At 41.0% G+C, this 23,659-nt stretch overlaps 1 protein-coding gene across 1 annotated transcript in view; it reads left to right on the top strand.

Moving 5' to 3' along the window:
* LOC135513378 (potassium voltage-gated channel subfamily H member 6-like) overlaps positions 1 to 23,659 on the top strand; it is a 78,322-nt gene that overhangs the window by 22,422 nt on the left and 32,241 nt on the right. Inside the window, exons 3-6 of the mRNA XM_064936307.1 lie at positions 3,626 to 3,784; positions 5,097 to 5,318; positions 5,471 to 5,728; positions 6,030 to 6,241. Of these exons, the coding sequence (XP_064792379.1) occupies positions 3,626 to 3,784; positions 5,097 to 5,318; positions 5,471 to 5,728; positions 6,030 to 6,241 (851 nt within the window). The remainder of the gene's footprint in view (positions 1 to 3,625; positions 3,785 to 5,096; positions 5,319 to 5,470; positions 5,729 to 6,029; positions 6,242 to 23,659) is intronic.

Raw genomic sequence — 23,659 nt, 5'->3', positions numbered from 1 at the left:
CAGAAAAAGGCAACTCTTTTTAAATGTGAGTCTGAGCAGAAACACCATTGCCGAGAGAGTAGACCAGTTGTCCATCAATCTAAAAGAGCAGCTTGTGAAAAAGGGAAAAGATTTCATTGCATATTCCTTGGCTGTGGATGAGAGCACCGACATTTCTGACATTGCCCAGTTGTCAATTTTCATCCGCGGAGTGGACTCCAGCCTAAGCGTGACAGAGGAGTTTTTGGCTTTACGTCCTATGCATGGCACAACTACGGGGCATGATTTGTATGAAGAGGTGTCAAGATGTGTAAATGAGATGGAGCTGCCTTGGGAAAAACTCGTGGGTTTGACAACCGACGGAGCACCTGCGATGTGTGGACACAGGAGCGGACTGGTGGCGAAGATACGGGAAAAGATGCAAGAGGAAAACGCGACAGGTGAGCTGACAGCTTATCATTGTATCATACACCAGGAAGCGTTGTGCGGTAAAGCCTTGAAAATGGAGCATGTAATGAGCATCATCACGCGCACAGTTAACTTTATCAGAGCCAAAGGTTTGAATCACCGCCAGTTCAAGGCATTTCTGACGGAGTTAGAAACGGAGCATGGTGATTTGCCTTATCACACAGAGGTGCGATGGCTAAGCCAGGGAAAGGTGCTTCAAAGATGTTTCGAGCTTCGTGAGGAACAAAGTGTTGTTTTTGATTAATAGATTTTTGCACTTTATTTTATTGTATTTCAATCCAATTATATTTTAAAAATATTTCAGTTGAGTGGATGATAGAAAATTGCTATTATTGTTTTTTTCTTTGAAGTAAATTTAGCCCACTTTTGCTAAAATAGAAAATATAGGCTACTGATGGTGCCTTGAATACCGGTTTCTTTCATTTAATGTTCATGTTATGGGGATTTTTATATAAAGGAAATTTGTCTTTTGTGTCTGTTGAAAATTAAAGATTACTGACAGAGCCATAAGAAAATATTGCTTTATTTATCTGATCATATTGGAATATATTTGTTAGGTTTTCAGTAGGTTCAATTAGGTTCACTAGACTATATGCGTCATTTAAAAATTTTTCAATGAACATTCGAACAGTCCGGCCCTCGGCTTGTAGCTAAATTTTTTATTTGGCCCTCCGTCCATTTGACTTTGACACCCCTGCATTAGAGTGTTTCCAAACTAGACACTCTAATGTACTTGTCCTCTTGCTCAGTTATGCACCGGGGCCTTCCACTCCTCTTTCTGTTCTGGTTAGAGCCAGTTTGCGCTGTTCTGTGAAGATACACAACGTTGAACGAGATCTTGGTAGTTTCTCACGTTAGAATAACCTTCAATTCGCAGAACAAGAATAGACTGATGAGTTTCAGTAGAAAGTCTTTGTTTCTGGCCATTTTGAGCCTGTAATCGAACCCACAAATGCTGATGCTCCAGATACTCAACTAGTCTAAAGAAGGCCAGTTTTATTGCTTCTTTAATCAGACCAACAGTCAGCTGTGCTAACATAATTGCAAAAGGGTTTTCTAATGATCAATTAACCTTTTAAAATTATGAACTTGGATTAGCTAACACAACGTGCCATTGGAAAACAGGAGTGATGGTTGCTGATAATGGGCCTCTGTATGCCTATGTAGATATTCCATAAAAAATCAGCTCTTTTCAGCTACAATAGTCACTTACAACATTAACAACGTCTACACTGTATTTCTGATCAATTTACTGTTATTTTAATGGACAAAAAAACGTGCTTTTCTTTCAAACACGAGGGAATTTCTAAGTGACACAAACTTTTGAACGGTAGTGTATATCAGACAGTCTCATTCTCAGCTGCTTATCTGAGTTGGGCACTGCTGGAATGCAAGAGCTGTCTGTCATTGATTTGTCATTGTTCCTCCATCACTTAATGATATGCATTCATGCAGGCTAGATGAGCAGTATTATTGGCTGAGTCTAACATAGGGTGCAGTCTTTCGGATGGGACGTTAAACGGGTGTCCTGACTCTCTGAGGTCATTAAAAGATCCCATGGCACTTATTGTATGAGTAGTAAATTCCCAAATCTAGCCCACAAACCATCACGGTCACCTAATAATCCCCAATTTAAAATTGGCTAATTCATCCCCCTCCTCTCCCCTGTAACTATTCCCCAGGTTGTTGCTGCAAATGTGTTCTCGGTCAACTTACCTGGTAAAATAGCAGATAAATAAATAACATGTATATCCATCATTGTGTCAGGCATCTCTCATCTCTGGTCTTGGCGAAGTTTTAAACGGTTTGAACAACTCTGCTGTCCACTGCCTGCCTGTGTTATTGCAGACAGAGATGAAATAGTGGAGGAACAGACAGATCAATAGTTCAGCTCTCTCCTCAGGCTAATATGTAAATATTTCATGAAGAGAACGAGAGAGAGAAATCTCCAATGAGTAATTCAGAGTTTGTGATGAGGGAGAGGTAGGGTGGAAAGAAGAAAGAGAAGGGGGGAGACTGACGGGGAGAGAAAAAACAGATGGAGAGAGAAAAAGAGAGATTGGGAGGGGGATATAATCATATCATTTATTTTGGTTTATATGGTGCTTGTGGTCTACATGAGAAGTATGATCCAGTTTCCATATTGCCCCTGATAATTGTCCTTGGCTCTTTGTAATATACTGATCCCCTGCAGGTGCAGAAAATTTGACATACATTATTCTAATGTTTATTTACAAATGTTTTACCAGTAGTCTTAAAAATGTATTTAGGTCAATTTTTCTACATGGACACTTCAAATTCCAACAAATGATTTCAGTAAAGTCCTTTGTAGACCTTCACTCAGTTTTGGTCACCATTGTTATTATATCTAGCAATTGAAGATTTAGGATGTGGTGCGTCCCGGAACAAAGTGTTCAGTAGCAGATGGTTTTGCAGTGCAGTAGATGACTGTGTGATTTCAATGAGATGAATTAGGCAGAATAAGGGGCCATGTTAGACCTCTAATCCGGGAGGGGATGATGATACAGTATATTCCTACTGTCCCTGTCAGGCCTGTCCTATGTGTCCTTCCTGCTAACCTGTTATCTGGCTACCTCCTCCCCATCCCTCCACAGTCAGTCAGTGACCTCTCTCTCTCTCTCTCATTCTCCAAGGGGAAGCCGGATTGATTTGGCTCCTGGCATAGCTGTAGCTCTCTGCCAGGTGGACGATGTGGAGGAGTCAATGCCTATCTCTCTCTGCAAATTACATCAAAAGCCTGTGTTTATGTTATTATGGAGCCTATTACAGTACTATCCTGAATATTGAATGATAACAGCAGATCATTCATTTTTGATGAATTCAATGTGAAATCAACAAAAGATATAATCATCTCATTGAATTTAGGTTCGTTTTGTAGGACAAAAATACGAAATGCCCTTAAGTTGACGACTTTTTGCAAATCCAATCAGTTTTCCATGTTGATTCAACGCCATCACATTGATCATTTTTTATGACGTGGAAACAGCATTGATTCAACCAGTTTTTGCCCAGTTGTCCACTCCCTGGCTGATCTCTGCAGCTTTCCTCTGCTGTTGTGTGTCTCTCTCTAGAGGAGAACTTTGGTATGCATTCATGTGCTTTAAAATACAGGTGTTTTCTCACTTTGGTGGTGATGTGTGTGTGTCTCTGTGTTCAGGTATGTGTTTCTCCTGTAAAATTGATGTGGTGCCAGTGAAGAATGAGGATGGCTTGGTGATCATGTTCATCCTCAACTTTGAGCTGCCCACTGATCCGCCTATTCCCAGCTCCCCGACCAGAGAGCTCAACAAGCTGCCCATCCCCTGGCTTCCCCTAGGTAAACAAAGAAGATCCTCTGTGTGGAAAACCTTAAAAAATCTAGTTATAGTAAGTCAGGAAGAGATTGAGGTGATGAATGGTGTCCAGAGTATTTAGGGTACAGTATTTTTCTCTTGGGTACAAGAAGATAGAAATACATATCATGCACCTCCAGAGGTACACATATGATCTCAATTCCGGTATGTGTGGATAATGTACTGTGTAAAATGGTACATTTTTGTACAATCATTGGAGGCGTGGCTTAGTTTGTTGGTGGCTTGGCTTAGTTTCAGTTAGTTCTTTTTGGCCACCTGTGAGTGGAAGTGTTTAAGTGGTCTCTGTTTATGTTAATTAAAAGTTGAGCTTTTTGGCTTTCAGTTCTGAAGTCTTTATAAAGGCTTACATAAGAGACAACAAAGAGCTCTAATTAATATTGTAGTGACCTTAAAACCTCTTAAGGACCTGACTCTTTTTTTCAATTTTTGCCTGAAATGATTGTCTAATTGTCTGTAGCTCAGGACCTGAAGCAAGGATATGCATATTCATGATACAATTTTAAGGAAACACTTTGACATTTGTGGATATGTGAAATTAATGTAGGAGAATTTAACACATTAGATCTGGTAAAATATAATATAAAGAAAAAAACATATTTATTATTATTTGAAATGCAAGAGAAAGGCCATGATGTATTATTCCAGCCCAAGGACAATTTATATTTTGGCCACTAGATGGCAGCAGTGTACGTGCAAAGTTTTTGACTGATCCAATGAACCATTGTATATCTGTTCAAAATGTTGTACACGATTAATACAATTTCAAGTTCATAATTGTGCACTCTCCTCAAACAATTGCATGGTATTATTTCACTATAATAGCTCCTGTAAATTGGACAGTGCATTTAGATTAACAAGAATTTAAGCTTTCTGCCTGTTTCAGATATGTCTATGTCCCGGGAATTATTTTGTTACTTACAACCTCATGCTAATCACATTAGCCAACATTAGCTCAACCGTCCCACTGATCCTGATCCCATAGAGGAAGGAAAAATCCACAACAAATATATATTTGGTTCTTATTTAAAAAATAAATAAAGGAACAAACTTTTAACCTCAAACTGGGTACAATTATGTACCTATAACTAATGGAACAATGGACACAGGGTACCACTACAGTCACATGCGTTTGTACCCCTTTAAGTACAATTCAGTACCTTTTTTTCTAAGAGTGTAGTAATTAATTATGTCATTGTTTTACTAATGATGTTGGTGCGGTGTGTAACGTAGTCAGAAATCTCCTTTTCCCTCTGACCTTTCCCCTCTGACCTGCAGCACGTCGGCATAGGTTCCGTCTGCCCTCCGCCCTGCTCCGCTCCCTCAGCAGCAGTAAACATTCCCTGGAGGATGACACCGAGCTGGGCCACCAGCGGGACTTCTCTGCCCTGGGGCATGAGTCTGTAGCCCTGGACAAGCTGCTGTCCCTGCCAGAGCGCCGGCGGCTGGGGGGCACCGGGGTACTACTCTGGGACGAAGACCAGAGGGCCTTGCTGGGAGGTGAGTAGTCCTGTATGGCTCAGTTGGCAAAAGCATCATGCTAGCAACAACATGCTTGTGGGCTTGATTCTCACTGAGGTCAAATACAAAAATATATGCACTCATTGTAAGTTGCTTTGGATAAAAATGTCGGCTCTATGGCATGTTTATAGGTGACCCTGTCTCTCCCACCGGGGACCCCTCCGATGCCCCACAAGCCCTGTCCCTGGCCATGGGCTTCTCCCAGTCCTCCCCCAGGCTGCACTGCCTCTGGGTGGACGAGGAGTGTGGCTCCAACTGCAGCGTAATGCCCAGCCGCTCCTATGAGAGCCTCTGCAGCCCGCTGCACGCCTCATCTGTGGACGGCATCAAGACTCGCAGGGGACGGTCCAGCTGGCATGGGAAGCTCCAGACGCGGCCCAGCAGCACAGGTAAAGGGCAAGATGGGGACAGGGGATAGGGGTCATGGGCAGGAGACAGAGATACGGATGTGGATGATGGCAAGGACAGGGACAGGGGCAGGTTGAGGACATGTATGGGACACACGAAGGAGGTTTAGGGCGCGGGTGGCATAACGAAATTTGAGGATCAAAGAACATGTAATTGATTAATGCTTGTCTTACATTTATGTTCCATCTGTTCAATATCTCCTTATACTGTATCTTGCACTCAGCACATTCAACTCTTAAGTCACAGGCAATGAAATATCCATCTATATTTATTCCTTCTCAGGCGGAATGAAGTCCAGTCTGCATAATGTTACATCTGACTCCACGTCTGACCCCAACCTCATCCGCTTCCGGACCTTAAGTCACGTGACCCAGCTCAACCCACTGGACAACAGGCCAGACCCCCTGGTGGCCCTCCCATCTGCGGAGATTGACATCATCGCCCCCTGTAAACTAATGGACCGCACACACGGGGTCACTGAGAAAGTCACTCAGGTTGGTCGCTGCTCTTCTCTTATAGATGGGTTGACAAAATTTCATGACAAACTGCAGTATCGAGAGGCATTCACACACCTTGCTCCTTATGTAGTCTGCCATTGCAGTATCTGTCCTGAGGGTGGCAGCACTATCCAGATAGTTTTGCTCTAAATTCAGCCGCTGCTGGTGAACTTGTCACTGTAGAGTACAGAGGTTGACGGAACTGACTGCATGGTTATATTGCAAAACATGGAGTCGGTTGCTTTTGTATTGTGCCTCAATCAGCTTTCTCCTTTGAGAAAACAGTAGCTGATTCAAAGGGGGTGTGGCAGATTTCCAAACTTTTCGGTGAAGGACTCAGGTAGCATACACTTGCAGTGGTGTAAAGTACTTAAGTAAAAATATTTTAAAGTACTACTCAAGTCGTTTTTGGGGAATCTGTAGTTTACTATTTATATATTTGACTACTTTTACTTTTACTTCACTACATTCCTAATGAAAATATTGTACTTTTTACTCCATACATTTTCTTTGACACCCAAAAGTACTTGTTACATTTTGAATGCATAGCAGGACAGGAAAATAGTCAAATTCAACTCACTTATCAACTGAACTGGTCATCCCTATTGCCTCTGATCTGGCGGACTCACTAAACTCAAATGCTTTGTTTGTAAATGATGTCTGAGTTGGAGTGTGCACCTGGCTTTCTGTAAATTAAAAAAACAAGAAAATGGTGCCATTTGGTTTGCTTAAGGAATTTGAAATGATTTATACTTTTACTTTTGATACTTAAGTATATTTTAAACCAAATATTTTTTTACTTTTACTCAAGTAGAAATTTACCGGGTTGAGTTTTACTTGAGTCATTTTCTATTAAGGTATCTTTACTTTGTTTTATTCAAGTATGACAGTTGGGTATATTTTCCACCACTGTACAATTGTACTTCCTCGCCAAAAGGAGGCTATCGATGAGGGGAGGACCGTCAACCGTTTGCCTACTAACAAATTGGCACTATCCTCGACCACTCGACCACGTATTGTTTTCCAGGTCACAGAGGAGAAAGGACGGAGGAGAGATGGCAGAGGACAGAGTTGTCCAAATGAGAAAAGGCCGTCCGCTCCTCAAAAGCCACTTTTCATCGAGGACGGTCATGTATACCCTACCTGAGTCCTTCGCAGAAGTGTTTTGAAATCTGCCACACCCCCTTTGATTCAACTTTTGTTTTGTCGGAGGAGAAAGCATGCACACGTTTAAAACAATAAGTAGCATATTGTTTTTATCTATAAAGTGTTGTGCACAGCTAACTTAATTTGTTTTAAGCACTTTACACATTTATTTTGGAATCCACACCTACAAACGACATTTGCCTGATACAGTGCCTTGCGAAAGTATTCGGCCCCCTTGAACTTTGCGACCTTTTGCCACATTTCAGGCTTCAAACATAAAGATATAAAACTGTATTTTTTTGTGAAGAATCAACAACAAGTGGGACACAATCATGAAGTGGAACAACATTTATCGGATATTTCAAACTTTTTTAACAAATCAAAAACTGAAAAATTGGGCGTGCAAAATTATTCAGCCCCCTTAAGTTAATACTTTGTAGCGCCACCTTTTGCTGCGATTACAGCTGTAAGTTGCTTGGGGTATGTCTCTATCAGTTTTGCACATCGAGAGACTGAAATTTTTTCCCATTCCTCCTTGCAAAACAGCTCGAGCTCAGTGAGGTTGGATGGAGAGCATTTGTGAACAGCAGTTTTCCGTTCTTTCCACAGATTCTCGATTGGATTCAGGTCTGGACTTTGACTTGGCCATTCTAACACCTGGATATATTTATTTTTGAACCATTCCATTGTAGATTTTGCTTTATGTTTTGGATCATTGTCTTGTTGGAAGACAAATCTCCATCCCAGTGTCAGGTCTTTTGCAGGTCTTTTCTTCTAGAATGGTCCTGTATTTGGCTCCATCCATCTTCCCATCAATTTTAACCATCTTCCCTGTCCCTGCTGAAGAAAAGCAGGCCCAAACCATGATGCTGCCACCACCATGTTTGACAGTGGGGATGGTGTGTTGTGGTTGATGAGCTGTGTTGCTTTTACGCCAAACATAAGGTTTTGCATTGTTGCCAAAAAGTTCAATTTTGGTTTCATCTGACCAGAGCACCTTCTTCCACATGTTTGTTGTGTCTCCCAGGTGGCTTGTGGCACTTTTTATGGATCTCTTTAAGAAATGGCTTTCTTCTTGCTACTCTTCCATAAAGGCCAGATTTGTGCAATATACGACTGATTGTTGTCCTATGGACAGAGTCTCCCACCTCAGCTGTAGATCTCTGCAGTTCATCCAGAGTGATCATGGGCCTCTTGGCTGCATCTCTGATCAGTCTTCTCCTTGTATGAGCTGAAAGTTTAGCGGGACGGCCAGGTCTTGGTAGATTTGCAGTGGTCTGATACTCCTTCCATTTCAATATTATCACTTGCACAGTGCTCCTTGGGATGTTTAAAGCTTGGGAAATCTTTTTGTATCCAAATCCGGCTTTAAACTTCTTCACAACAGTATCTCGGACCTGCCCGGTGTGTTCCTTGTTCTTCATGATGCTCTCTGCGCTTTTAACGGACCTCTGAGACTATCACAGTGCAGTGGATTGTATTTATCATCATTAGTCATTTAGGTCAACATTGGATCATTCAGAGATCCTCACTGAACTTCAGGAGAGAGTTTGCTGCACTGAAAATAAAGGGGCTGAATAATTTTGCACGCCCAATTTTTCAGTTTTTTATTTGTTAAAAAAGTTTAAAATATCCAATAAATGTCGTTCCACTTCATGATTGTGTCCCACTTGTTGTTGATTCTTCACAAAACAATACAGTTTTATATCTTTATGTTTGAAGCCTGAAATGTGGCAAAAGGTCACAAAGTTCAAGGAGGCCGAATACTTTTGCAAGGCACTATACGTGCGAGTGGAGAAGCAGAATCTCATTTCATACAAGCGCATTTTTGTCCATGTTCCCTCTCCTCACAGCTGATTACCCTTGACCGTTTTCAAAAGGAGGCGAGAGAGGACAGAGGATGGAGGAGTTGAGCAAATCTAATTGAGAATAGGCCCTGTGTGTATTGCTTAATACATTAGAGTGTTACAATGGTTGCCCCATGGATATTAATTCAAGTCACGCTGACCTCTCACTATTATGATCTTTGACCCTCTGTAACTTTCATCATTATTCACGATTAATTCAGGATTATCCATAATCATGGTAGCATCGACATTAATGTAGAAGTGCTTAGAAACATATTCTGTTATTATTTACAATAGAAGTGTCTCCAAAATGACACAATGTATTATTTACCATTAATTTCTATTGGGCTCAAAATAATCTGAAAACCCAACCGAAACAAACTGAAAATGCATCCAACAAGTTTGTAGAGGCACAAGCTTGATGTAATCATTGAATTCCAGGAATATGGGACCAAATACTAAACTTTTGGCTATTTCAATTATAAGAATCTTTAAGGGTGTCAATGATTTTCACCCCTACTCTTTTGAGAAAAATGTTCCTTGTTGATCAAAATGTCTTTCTCTGAGCAATTGTTTTAGTATACAATAATATAATTTTCACCCCAGAAAATTGCGAAGAATATTGCTCAGTTTTGAATTATTTACATTGTATATACAAAAGTATGTGGACAAGCATTCAAATGAGTGGATTTGTCTATATCCAGATAATGTTCCTACCTCATGATGCCATCTATGTTGTGAAGTGCACCAGTCCCTCCTGCAGCAAAGCACATCTACAACATGATGCTGCCACCCCCGTGCTTCACGGTTGGGATGGTGTTCTTCGGCTTCCAAGCCTCCCCCTTTTTCCTCCAAACATAACAATGGTCATTATGGTCAAACAGTTCTATTTGTGTTTCATTAGACCAGAGTAGAGGTCGACCAATTAATCGGAATGGTCGATTAATTAGGGCCAATTTCAAGTTTTCATAACAATTGGAAATCTGTATTTTTTTTAAATATTTTTTTATACCTTTATTTAACTAGGCAAGTCAGTTGAGAACACATTCTTATTTTCAATGACGGCCTAGAAACGGTGGGTTAACTGCCTTGTTCAGGGGCAAAACGACAGATTTTCACCATGTCAGCTCGGGGGATTCAGTCTTGCAACCTTACAGTTAACTTGTCCAACGCAATAACGACCTGCCTCTCTCTCATTGCACTCCACAAGGAGACTGCCTGCTACGCGAATGCAGTAAGCCAAGGTAAGTTGCTAGCTAGCATTAAACTTATCTTATAAAAAACAATCAATCATAATCACTAGTTAACAACACATGGTTTATGATATTACTAGATATTATCTAGCGTGTCCTGCGTTGCATATAATCTGACTGAGCAGACAAGCATACAAGTATCTAAGTATCTGACTGAGCGGTGGTAGGCAGAAGCAGACGCGTAAACATTAATTCAAACAGCACTTTCTGGCGTTTTGCCAGCAGCTCTTCGTTGTGCGTCAAGCATTGCGCTGTTTATGACTTCAGGCCAATCAACTACCGAGATGAGGCTGGTGTAACCGATGTGAAATGGCTAGCTAGTTAGCGTGCGCTAATAGCATTTCGAACGTCACTCGCTCTGAGCCTTCTAGTAGTTGTTCCCCTTGCTCTGCATGGGTAATGCTGCTTCGATGGTGGCTGTTGTCGTTGTTGCTGGTTCGAGCCCAGGGAGGAGCGAGGAGAGGGACGGAAGCTATACTGTTACACTGGCAATACTAAAATGCCTATAAAAGCATCCAATAGTCAAAGGTTAATGAAATACAAATGATATAGAGGGAAATAGTCCAATAATAACTACAACCTAAAACTTCTTACCTGGGAATATTGAAGACTCATGTTAAAAGGAACCACCAGCTTTCATATGTTCTCATGTTCTGAGCAAGGAACTGAAACGTTAGCTTTCTTACATAGCACATATTGCACTTTTACTTTCTTCTCCAACACTTTGTTTTTGCATTATTTAAACCAAATTGAACATGTTTCATTATTTACTCGAGGCTAAATTGATTTTATTGATGTATTATATTAAGTTAAAATAAGTGTTCATTCAGTATTGTTGTAATTGTCATTATTACAAATAAATAAAAATAAATAAAAAATCGTTTGATTAATCGGTATCGGGTTTTTGGTCCTCCAATAATCGTTATCGGTATCGGCGTTGAAAAATCATAATTGGTCGACCTCTAGACCAGAGGACATCTCTCCAAAAAGTACGATCTTTGTCCCCAGGTGCAGTTGCAAACCATAGTAGTTTTTTTTATGGCGGTTTTGAAGCAGTGGCTTCTTCCTTGCTGAGCGGCCTTTCAGGTTGTGTTGATATAGGACTCGTTTTACTGTTGATATATATAATTTTGTACATGTTTCCTTCAGCATCTTCACAAGATCCTTTGCTGTTTTTCTGTGATTGAGTTGCACATTTCGCACCAAAGTACGTTCATCTCTAGGAGACAGAACGCGTCTCCTTCCTGAGTGATATGACGGCTATGTGGTCCCATGGTGTTTATACTTGCATACTATTGTTTGTACAGATGAACGTGATACCTTCAGGCGTTTGGAAATTGCTCCCAAGGATGAACCAGACTTGTGGAGGTCTACAATTTTGTTTCTGAGGTCTTGGCTGATTTCTTTTGATTTTCCTATGATGTCAAGCCAAGAGGCACTGAGTTTGAAGGAAGGCCTTGAAATACAACCACAGGTACACCTCCAATTGACTCAAGCCATGACATAATTTTCTGGAATTTTCCAAGCTGTTTAAAGGCACAGTCAACTTAGTGTATGTAAACTTCTGACCTACTGGAATTGTGATACAGTGAATTATAAGTGAAATAATATGTCTGGTAACAATTGTTGGAAAAACTACTACTAAAGTAGATATCCTAACTGACTTGCCAAAACTATAGTTTGTTAACAAGAAATTTGTGTAGTTGTTGAAAAACAAGTTTTAATGACTCCAACCTAAGTGTATGTAAACTACCGACTTAAACTGTAAGCACCTTCTTATTAATGGTTTCTGTTGCTTTTATACATGTCTTACTTCTCGAAAGTCGTCTTAATTTTTACTCAAAAAACTCCGGTGGCTGATTTTTCAAATTGGCATGTTTTGTTTCTAAAGGTTTGCGCAAGAGTGAAGGTTTCATTGAGTTGTGAGATAGTACTTTTGCACATATAACACACTGTGGATGAGGAAAAGCACCACTCCCAATATAAGTGAACCCCAAATCAATGTAGTTCTCATCGTATTTGCGCCTCTTCGATGGTCCAACTTCCCTATCTGTTGTCAGGTACTTTCCCGGGTAAGGAGGCAGGCAGTAGCTCTTCGACTGCATCAAATTCACAAATTTCAGTGTCCATGCTAGCTGGGCTAACAACAAATTTAGAATTACTGATGCTGGCATTGGATGTGCTCGTGGAAGCAGAATAACTTCTGTCGCCGACAGGTGCAGTACTGCTGGAAGTAGCAGTAGTACCAGTAGAGCTGTTGTGTCTCTTTGGACGCGGGGCTTACTTTTTTGAATCATTTATCAATTTTCGAGAAAACGGAATGAGCAGCAGCTACGTTTGGCTACATACGGACTGTTAGTGGAATTCACGTGAAAGAGTAACGGTTAATGGGATTGGATGTTCATTATTTGATTAGGCTACCTGTATTTGACATTGTGTTGTTATTTCGTTGAACACTAGATGGTTGAATTTGATTTTTGGCAGTGAAAAGAGGCTACTCAGACGAGGAAAAAAACATCACCCAAATGTAAATATGGACCGTTTGAAAATTAGAAGAATTTAAAAAAAAATCTAAACATTTTTATAAGTCAATCACATTTTTATTTGGCATACCCCAAATGGCATTGCGCGTACCCCAGTTTGGGAATACCTGGCCTCGTAAAAGTCCTGAGTTGAGTTAAAGCAGTTCTGCATGCAAGAGTGGCCCACAATGATGATTTGAGAGACTGATCAACAACTACAACAATCAACAACCCTTGGTTCTCCCCAGACCTGACTGCCCTTAACCAACACAAAAACATCCTATGGCGTTCTGCATTAGCATCGAACAGCCCCCGTGATATGCAGCTGTTCAGGGAAGCTGGAAACCATTATAGACAGGCAGTTAGAAAAGCCAAGGCTAGTTTTTTCAAGCAGAAATTTGCTTCCTGCAACACTAACTCAAAAAAGTTCTGGGACACTGTAAAGTCCATGGAGTATAAGAACACCTTCTCCCAGCTGCCCACTGCACTGAAGATAGGAAACACTGTCACCACCAATAAATCCACCATAATTGAGAATTTCAAGAAGCATTTTTCTACGGCTGGCCATGCTTTCCACCTGCCTACTCCTACCCCGGTCAACAGCACTGCACCCCCCACAGCAACTCGCCCAAGCCTTCCCCATTTCTCCTTCTCCCAAATCCGTTCAGCTGATGTTCTGAAAGAGCTGTAAAATCTGGACCCCTACAAATCAGCCATGCTAGACAATCTGGACCCTTTCTTTCTAAAATTATCTGCCGAAATTGTTGCCACCCCTATTACTAGCCTGTTCAACCTCTCTTTTGTGTCGTCTGAGATTCCCAAAGATTGGAAAGCAACTGCGGTCATCCCCCTCTTCAAAGGGGGGGGACACTCTTGACCCAAACTGCTACAGACCTATATCTATCCTAGCATGCCTTTCTAAGGTCTTCGAAAGCCAAGTCAACAAACAGATTACCGACCATTTCGATTCTCACCATACCTTCTCTGCTATGCAATCTGGTTTCAGAGCTGGTCATGGGTGCACCTCAGCCACGCTCAAGGTCCTAAACGATATCTTAACCGCCATCAATAAGAAACATTACTGTGCGGCCGTATTCATTGATCTGGCCAAGGCTTTCGACTCTGTCAATCACCACATCCTCATCGGCAGACTCGACAGCCTTGGTTTCTCAAATGATTGCCTCGCCTGGTTCACCAACTACTTCTCTGATAGAGTTCAGTGTGTCAAATCGGAGGGTCTGCTGTCCGAACCTCTGGCAGTCTCTATGTGGGTGCCACAGGGTTCAATTCTTGGACCGACTCTCTTCTCTGTATACATCAATGAGGTTGCTCTTGCTGCTGGTGAGTCTCTGATCCACCTCTACGCAGACGACACCATTATGTATACTTCTGGCCCTTCTTTGGACACTGTGTTAACAACCCTCCAGGCAAGCTTCAATGCCATACAACTCTCCTTCCGTGGCCTCCAATTGCTCTTAAATACAAGTAAAACTAAATGCATGCTTTTCAACCGATCGCTACCCGCACCTACCCGCCTGTCCAACATCACTACTCTGGACGGCTCTGACTTAGAATACGTGGACAACTACAAATACTTAGGTGTCTGGTTAGACTGTAAACTCTCCTTCCAGACCCATATCAAACATCTCCAATCCAAAGTTAAATCTAGAATTGGCTTCCTATTTCGCAACAAAGCATCCTTCACTCATGCTGCCAAACATACCCTTGTAAAACTGACCATCCTACCAATCCTCGACTTTGGCGATGTCATTTACAAAATAGCCTCCAATACCCTACTCAACAAATTGGATGCAGTCTATCACAGTGCAACCCATTTTGTCACCAAAGCCCCATATACTACCCACCATTGCGACCTGTACGCTCTCGTTGGCTGGCCCTCGCTTCATACTCGTCGCCAAACCCACTGGCTCCATGTCATCTACAAGTCGCTGCTAGGTAAATTCCCCCCTTATCTCAGCTCGCTGGTCACCATAGCATCTCCCACCTGTAGCACACGCTCCAGCAGGTATATCTCTCGTCACCCCCAAAACCAATTCTTTCTTTGGCCGCCTCTCCTTCCAGTTCTCTGCTGCCAATGACTGGAACGAACTACAAAAATCTCTGAAACTGGAAACACTTATCTCCCTCACTAGCTTTAAGCACCAACTGTCAGAGCAGCTCACAGATTACTGCACCTGTACATAGCCCACCTATAATTTAGCCCAAACACCTACCTCTTTCCCTACTGTATTTAATTTATTTATTTATTTTGCTCCTTTGCACCCCATTATTTTTATTTCTACTTTGCACATTCTTCCATTGCAAATCTACCATTCTAGTGTTTTACTTGCTATATTGTATTTACCTTGCCACCATGGCCTTTTTTTGCCTTTATCTCCCTTATCTCACCTCATTTGCTCACATCGTATATAGACTTGTTTATACTGTATTATTGACTGTATGTTTGTTTTACTCCATGTGTAACTCTGTGTCGTTGTATGTGTCGAACTGCTTTGCTTTATCTTGGCCAGGTCGCAATTGTAAATGAGAACTTGTTCTCAACTTGCCTACCTGGTTAAATAAAGGTGAAATAAAAAAAATTAAAAAAACTACAGGAAGTGTTTGGTTGCAGTCATTGCAGCTAAAGGTGGCACAACCAGTTATTGAGTGTAAGCGGGCAATTTGTTTTTCACACAGGGGAATTGGTTGTTGCGTAACTGTGTTAATTAAATAAATAAAATAAGTATCCATTTTTTTGTTCTTTGCCAACTTAGGTTCCCTTTTACTGAAGACCTGTTAACATTCAGTGTCAACAATATTCTATCAGCAAATACTGTAAGCATCTTAGCTTGTTCCTTTGATCTTAAGGTTGTCTCTTGTGACAACCGAGCAGCTGATTTGGTTCTGAGTTCTAATTTGAGTCTGTAGGAAATGTTATAGAACCATATTGTTTTGGCTGGAGCTTGTTATTTTTCACACAGTGTCCTCAGCCCTGGGAGCAGTGTTCTGGGATGTATGAGTAACTGAGGTGTTAGGACACCCGGGACACACAAATACAACCTCCAATCACACAGCGCTCCAATCAAAGTCACTGTGAGTCACCTATCTGTCTGGAGTTCACTGATTGTTCTGCTGACTTCAGTCTGAACTACAGCTTTGCAATGGTTGAAAGAAATTTGAAAGGACTTTGCAAACTAAAATGGAAACCTCCAGGTTTTCAGGGATGTTTAGCAGGGCTTCAGCAGGACAGTAGTTCATGTTTACCTCAAGCTCATTAATCTTTTTTTTTTTACTGTACTAAATAAAAGACACAATAACTGTGTCGACTGGAGTTGAATACACGTAATCTCAACATATAGTAAATCTATTTAAAGGCAGTGAAACACTGCCAGTAAAACTAAGCTGGTGACACTACTGTTGCATAGACACAGAAACACAGGGAATCCCTCTCTATAGCCCCAGAGTCTCATTTACTATAACAGCTCCCATTACATCAACAGTGAGCTAGATCTAGCATACCTATGCAAGCCATCCTCAATTAATTGTTATCATCATTCACTAACCCAGGCCTCACCCATCCTCAATTAATCATTAGCATCATACGCTTACCCAGTTCTCCTCTCTCATCCATATTCAGAGTGTGGCTTATTCTCCCCTGAGGCAGAACAGAACAGCCTGGCTGGAGTTATAAGTCAGTGAGACAGTCCATGGTCATACAGATTAGTTATACTGTACTGCAGGAGGGCCTGGGTAGTCAAATGAATCTGTGTGCTGGGAGCTTGTTTACTACAGCAAACTTTAATTAGGTCTGAGACATATACATGCATGGAATGTATTTACACCCTGTACAGTGCACTGCAATGCTCTGGTGTGTTACTGTGGATGGATAGATTTACTGTACATGGCACAGAAATGTGAGGTGATTGGAATTCATTGTTGGCTAAGAGACACTATAACTCTGCAAATATTTGTTTTACTTGATGAAAACTCAAGGCAATGGTCAAATTATCAATATATACAGTTGAAGTTGGAAGTTTACATACACTTAGGTTGGAGTCATTAAAACTCGTTTTTCAACCACTTCGCAAATTTCTTGTTAACCTCTTACACTTATGGTGGCGCTATTTCATTTTTGGAAGAAAAACGTTCCCGTTTTAAACAAGATATTTTGTCACAAAAAGATGCTCGACTATGCATATAATTGCTACTGTTCGAAAAGAAAACACTCTGACGTGTCCAGAAATACAAATATCTTCTCTGTGCGTGCCCTTTAACGTGAGCTTCAGGCAAAACCAAGATGACTTGGCATCCAGGAAATGACAAGGATTTTTGAGGCTCTGTCTTTCATGATCTCCTTATATGGCTGTGAACGCAAGAGGAATGAGTCTGCCCTTTCTGTCGTTTCCCCAAGGTGTCTGCAGCATTGTGACGTATTTGTAGGCAGATCGTTGGAAGATTGACCATAAGAGACCACTTTTACCACGTGTCCGCCCGGTGTCCTGCGCCGAAATTGGTGCGCAAAAGTCACCTGCCAATATTTTTCCATATGGCACAGAGAGAGAAGCAAGCTTCCACGAACTGCATGTCAATGAAGAGATATGTGAAAAAACACCTTGAGGATTGATTCCAAACAACGTTTGCCATGTTTCGGTCGATATTATGTAGTTAATCCGGAAAAAGTTTCACGTTGTAGGTGACTGCATTTTCGGTTCGTTTCGGTAGCCAGGCGCAATGTAGAAAACGGAACGATTTCTCCTACACACAGACGCTTTCAGGAAACACTGCGCATTTGGTATGTGGCTGGGAGTCTCCTCATTGAAAACATCAGAATCTCTTCAAAGGTAAATGATTTTATTTATTTGGTTATCTGGCTTTTGTGAAAATGTTGCGTGCTACATGCTACACAAAATGCTATGCTAGCTTTGCATACTCTTACACAAATTAGTCAATTTCTATGGTTCAAAAGCATATTTTGAAAATCTGAGATGACAGTGTTGTTAAGAAAAGGCTAAGCTTGAGAGCAAACGCATTATTTTAATTTTATTTGCGATTTTCAGAAATCGTTAACGTTGCGTTATGCTAATGAGCCTGAGGCTTAGTCACAATCCCGGATCCGGGATGGGGAGTTTCAAGAGGTTAAAAAACTATAGTTTTGGCAATTCGTTTAGGACATCTACTTCGTGCACAACACAAGTAGTTTCCCAACAATTGTTTACAGACAGATTATTTCACTTATAATTCACTGTATCACAATTCCAGTGGGTCAGAAGTTTACATACACTAAGTTGACTGTGCCTTTAAATAGCTTGGGAAATTCAAGAAAATGATGTCATGGCTTTAGAAGCTTCTGATAGGCTAATTGACATCATTTGAGTCAATTGGAGGTGTACCTGTGGATGTATTTCAAGGCCTACCTTCAAACTCAGTGCGTCTTTGCTTGACATCATGGGAAAATCAAAAGAAATCATCCAAGACCTCAGAAAAAAATTGTAGACCTCCACAAGTCTGGTTCATCCTTGGGAGCAATTTCCAAACGCCTGAAAGTACCATGTTCATCTGTACAAACAATAGTATGCAAGTATAAACACCATGGGACCACGGAGCCGTCATATCGCTCAGGAAGGAGACGCGTCCTAGAAATTAACATATTTTGGTGCGAAATGTGCAAATCAATCCGAGAATAACAGCAAAGGACCTTGTGAAGATGCTGGAGGAAACAGCTACAAAAGTATCTATATCCACAGTAAAAGCGAGTCCTATATCAACATAACCTGAAAGGCCGCTCAGCAAGGAAGAACCCATTGCTCCAAAACCACCATACAAAAGCCAGACTACGGTTTGCAACTGCACCTGGGGACAAAGATCGTACTTTTTGGAGAAATGTCCTCTGGTCTGATGAAACAAAAATAGAACTGTTTGGCCATAATGACCATCGTTATGTTTGGAGGAAAAAGGGGGAGGCTTGCAAGCCGAAGAACATGGCAGCATCATGTTGTGGGGGTGCTTTGCTGCAGGAGGGACTGGTGCACTTCACAACATAGATGGCATCATGAGGAGGGGAAATTATGTGGCTATATTGAAGCAACATCTCAAGACATCAGTCAGGAAGTTAAAGCTTAGTCACAAATGGGTCTTCCAAATGGACAATGACTCCAAGCATGCTTCCAAAGTTGTGGAAAAATGGCTTAATGACAACAAAGTCAAGGTATTGGAGTGGCCATCACAAAGCCCTGACCTCAATCGTATATACAATTTGTGAAAAAGGGTGTGCGAGCAAGGAGGCCAACAAACCTGACTCAGTTACACCAGCTCTGTCAGGAGGAATGGGCCAGAATTCACCCAACTTATTGTGGGAAGCTTGTTGAAGGCTACTCGGAAAGTTTGACCCAAGGTAAACAATTTAAAGGCACTGCTACCAAATACTAATTGAGAGTATGTAAACTTCTGACTCACTGGGAATGTGATGAAAGAAATAAAAGCTGAAATAAATCACTCTCTACTATTATTCTGACATGTCACATTCTTAAAATAAAGTGGTGATCGTAACTGACCTAAGACGGAAATTTTGTTAGTATTAAATGTCAGGAATTGTGAAAAACGGAGCTTAAATGTACTTGGCTAAGGTGTATGTAAACTTCTGACTTCAACTGTATATTTTTGTTTTGTTTGTGGGAGATGTTTTTGGATACTATATCATGTACAGTAAAGGACAACCTTGCCGTCTCTTCCAGTGTCCCCCAAAGTTGGAATATATTTCTTATTGCTGATGGTCAGACACATTTGGATACAGGTAATGGATTGAGGAAGCACATATACAGTGGGGTCCATAATTATTGGGACCCTTGATAAGGATGAGCAAAAATGACTGTATAAAATAAATTCAAATACTGAGCTATATTGTGTTTTTAAAAATGCAATGGGGTTTAAGTCCAGAGTCTGAGATGGCCATTGCAAAATTTTGATTTTGTGCACAATTAACCATTTCTTTGTGGATTTTGATGGGTGCTTGGGGTTATTGTTTTGCTGGAAGATCCACTTGCCGCCAAGTTTCAGCTTCCTGGCACATGCAACCAGGTTTTTGGCTAAAATGTCCTGGTATTTGATAACGTTCATGATGCAATTGACCTTAAGAAGGGCCACCAGGCTGCTCCTAGACTCGATGTAACATAGTAAATGAAAATTAAGGACACTCAGCAAGACAATAACCGCAAGAACACATTCAAATCCACAAAGAAATTGCTAATACATTTTTTGGAGCATGCAAAATAGCTCTGTATTTTAATTATTTATTTTATACTGTCATTTTTCCTCACCTGTATCAAGGCTGTCTATAATTTTAGATCCCACTGTATCTGTTTTACCTTTTAGAAATTAAACAACTTTATGTACAGTATGACTTCCTCAAATGTTTTATGTATTTTATTTATTTAACCTTTATTTAACCAGGTAGGCAAGTTCAGAACAAGTTCTCATTTACAATTGCGACCTGGCCAAGATAAAGCAAAGCAGTTCGACACATACAACAACAGAGTTACACATGGAGTAAAACAAACATACAGTCAATATTACAATAGAAAAATAAGTATATATACAATGTGAGCAAATGAGGTGAGATAAGGGAGGTAAAGGCAAAAAAAGGCCATGGTGGCGAAGTAAATACAATATAGCAAGTAAAACACTGGAATGGTAGATTTGCAGTGGAAGAATGTGCAAAGTAGAAATAGAAGTAATCGGTGGACTAAATACAGTAACTTCAGAAAATATTCACACCTCTTGACTTTTTCCACATGTTGTGTTACGAAGTGGGATTCAAAAGGATTTAAATATGTTATTTTTTGTCAACGATCTACACAAATACTCAGTTCCCATTGGGCAAAACATAACCCAAAACAAACTTCAAATCCATCCAATGAGTTTGTAAAGTCACAAGCTTGATGTAGTCATTGTGTGCAAGGAATATGTGACCAAGTACAAAACTTTTGACTACTTTAATACACTATAAGTGAATTTGTCAAAATACTTATGACTTCCTCAAATGGTGGGACTAGATACATAAAGTGTTAACATAAAACAGATACACTATCTGACCAAAAGTATGTGGACACCTGCCCGTTGAAAAACATCTCATTCCAAAATCATGGGCATTAATATGGAGTTGGTCCCCCCTTTGCTGCTATAACAGCCTCCATTCTTCAGGAAGACGTTCCACTAGAATTGCGTCCATTCAGCCACAACGAGCAATAATGAGATCGGGCGATGATGTTGGACGATTAGGCTTGACTTGCAATCTGCTTTTCAAATCATCCCAAATATGTTTGATGGGATCGAGGTCAGGGCTCTGTGCAGGACAGTCAAGTTCTTCCACACTGATCTCGACAAACCATTTCTGTATGGACCTTGCTTTGTGCACGGGGGTATTGTCATGAAGAAACAGGAAGGGGCCTTCCCCAAACTGTTGCCACAAAGTTGGAAGTACAGAATTGTCTAGACTGTCATTGTATGCTGTAGCATTACGATTTTCCCTTCACTGGAACTAAGAGGCCTGAATCATGAAAAACAGCCCCAGATCATTATTACTCATCCACCAAACTTTACAGTTGGCACTATGCATTGGGGCAGGTAGCAATCTCCTGGTATCCGCCAAACCCAGATTCGTCCCTCAGACTTGCCAGATGATGAAGTGGGATTCATCACTCCAGAGAACGCGTTTCCACTGCTCCTGAGTCCAATGGCGGAGAGCTTTACACCACTCCAGCCGATGCTTGGCATTGCACATGGTGACATATTAGGCTTGTGTGCGGCTGCGGCTCATCATGTTTCTACTCGAGTCAATCACTCACATAATAGTTCCAGTTTTAGCAAGCAGAAGCAAAATTGAGAGCACTGTGTGTGTACTGCAGACTCAATGCCGAACACTGATATTTTACTATAATACATTTGGCATATAGGACATAGCTTATGTTTTGTCTGTGAAAGTACAGCTCTGACTAACAACTTTAGTCATTTAGCAGACACTTTTATCCAGAGCGACTTACAGGAGCAATTAAGGTTAAGTGCCTTGCTCAAGGGCACATCAACATATTTTTCCCCTAGTCAACTCGGGGATTCAAACCAGTGATCTTTTCCCAACACTCTTAACTGCTAGGCTACCTGCTGCATGTCAGCTATTTAATGTGAGTGTATTTTTGGGGGCTTTATTGTGATCCATTTCCCGACAGTAATAGTACTTTTATTGGTTACTCAGCTGACCAATAGTTCAAATATTCAGTACTTATGAGAAAAAGTTTAGTATTTTTTTTAAAGATATTAGAGTTTACAACACTGTTGAAATGCCGGCATATTAGTTTAAACCACTCTCTTAAAAGCTTTGCCATTGAATGCGGAGGCTCAGCTCAAACCTGTTGATTTTTAACGCCTACTGACTGTGTAGCCTTTTAGAGAATCCTGGCTTATTATCAGTTTTTGCTCAAATAAATTAACTCCCCTAAGCAAGGTAATAAATGACATTGCTCCCAGTTACTCTCTGGTAGACCATAGATTCTTCTTCACATCGATAGTGCCCTTGGGTAAGGCTGAATGGACTGGTGGTAACACAAATGCACGGTGAGGTTATACATGGGATGGAAAGATAACGTAGCATGGGTTCTCCTTACACACCTACTGGATCTTCTTTCACATTATCAACTGGATTGATTGTTTAATCCCAATACTATACTTCCCAGTTGAGATTAGGTTGATATAAATGCCCCACGAACTGACTGCCATCTATACTTTAGCGAGCTGCTATTCTTCACACAAGTGCGTTATAAAAATGTATGAGAATTGGAGGGCGAAGATGTGGTGATTGATCATCTCTGTGTTGATAATCTATATTCCTATTCAAAGTGGTTGAAATGGAATGCATTTTCTCAGCCCAATAATGTTTTGTCAGCGTCAATAAAAGATGAGATTAGTTTAGAGTAACTATGTATGTCCCAAGGTCATGCCTAAGTTAGCCAAGATGTGGAAAACAGTACTCGTTTAAATACTAGAGGAGAATCAGTCTGTAGTCATTGGCCTGTTGAGAAGGTCTCTATTGACTACACTACAGTGTCTGGTGTATCAGAGTCAAAAATTATTTAACATTATTTAACATACAACATCAGCTTAGATTTAACACATGTTAGCAGCTGGAGGGTCAGTGCAGTGAAAGGATAGCTACTACCTGGTGTCAGTGGGGGAATTATCCTTGCTGCTGTTGCTGCTTCAACCGCAGCAATCTTCAATTAAAAAATATTAACACCATTTACTTGCATTTTTTAAAGCGCATTAACATACAGTAGGTGGCTTGTGTGTGACTAAGGGAGACAACGAAGGAGAGAGGGAGGGAGAAAAGGTTTATGGATGCCTGTTGGTGTTCATTTGGGGAAATCAATCAAGTACTGCAGCTGGCCTGAGGATGGAGTGGAGAGGAGGAGGAGAGGAGGATCAGAGAGCCAGCTGCAATTACAGCTGATCCTGAGTGGTCCAGTGCTTCTACAGAGGCGGGAAAGAGAAAGTGGGAGAGATAATTTGGGAATGAAGAGGGAAAAAGAGAGAGGGGGAGAGAAGGGTAAGTGGGACCTCACAGATACAGCGAAGCAACTAAAAGTAGAGTGGAGACTACTC

The sequence above is a fragment of the Oncorhynchus masou genome, chromosome 3, assembly GCF_036934945.1.
Source record: "Oncorhynchus masou masou isolate Uvic2021 chromosome 3, UVic_Omas_1.1, whole genome shotgun sequence".
NCBI classification, from domain to species: Eukaryota; Metazoa; Chordata; class Actinopteri; order Salmoniformes; family Salmonidae; genus Oncorhynchus; species Oncorhynchus masou.
Note: the sequence above shows the minus strand (reverse complement) of the source record. Positions and strands in the feature narration are given on the sequence as shown.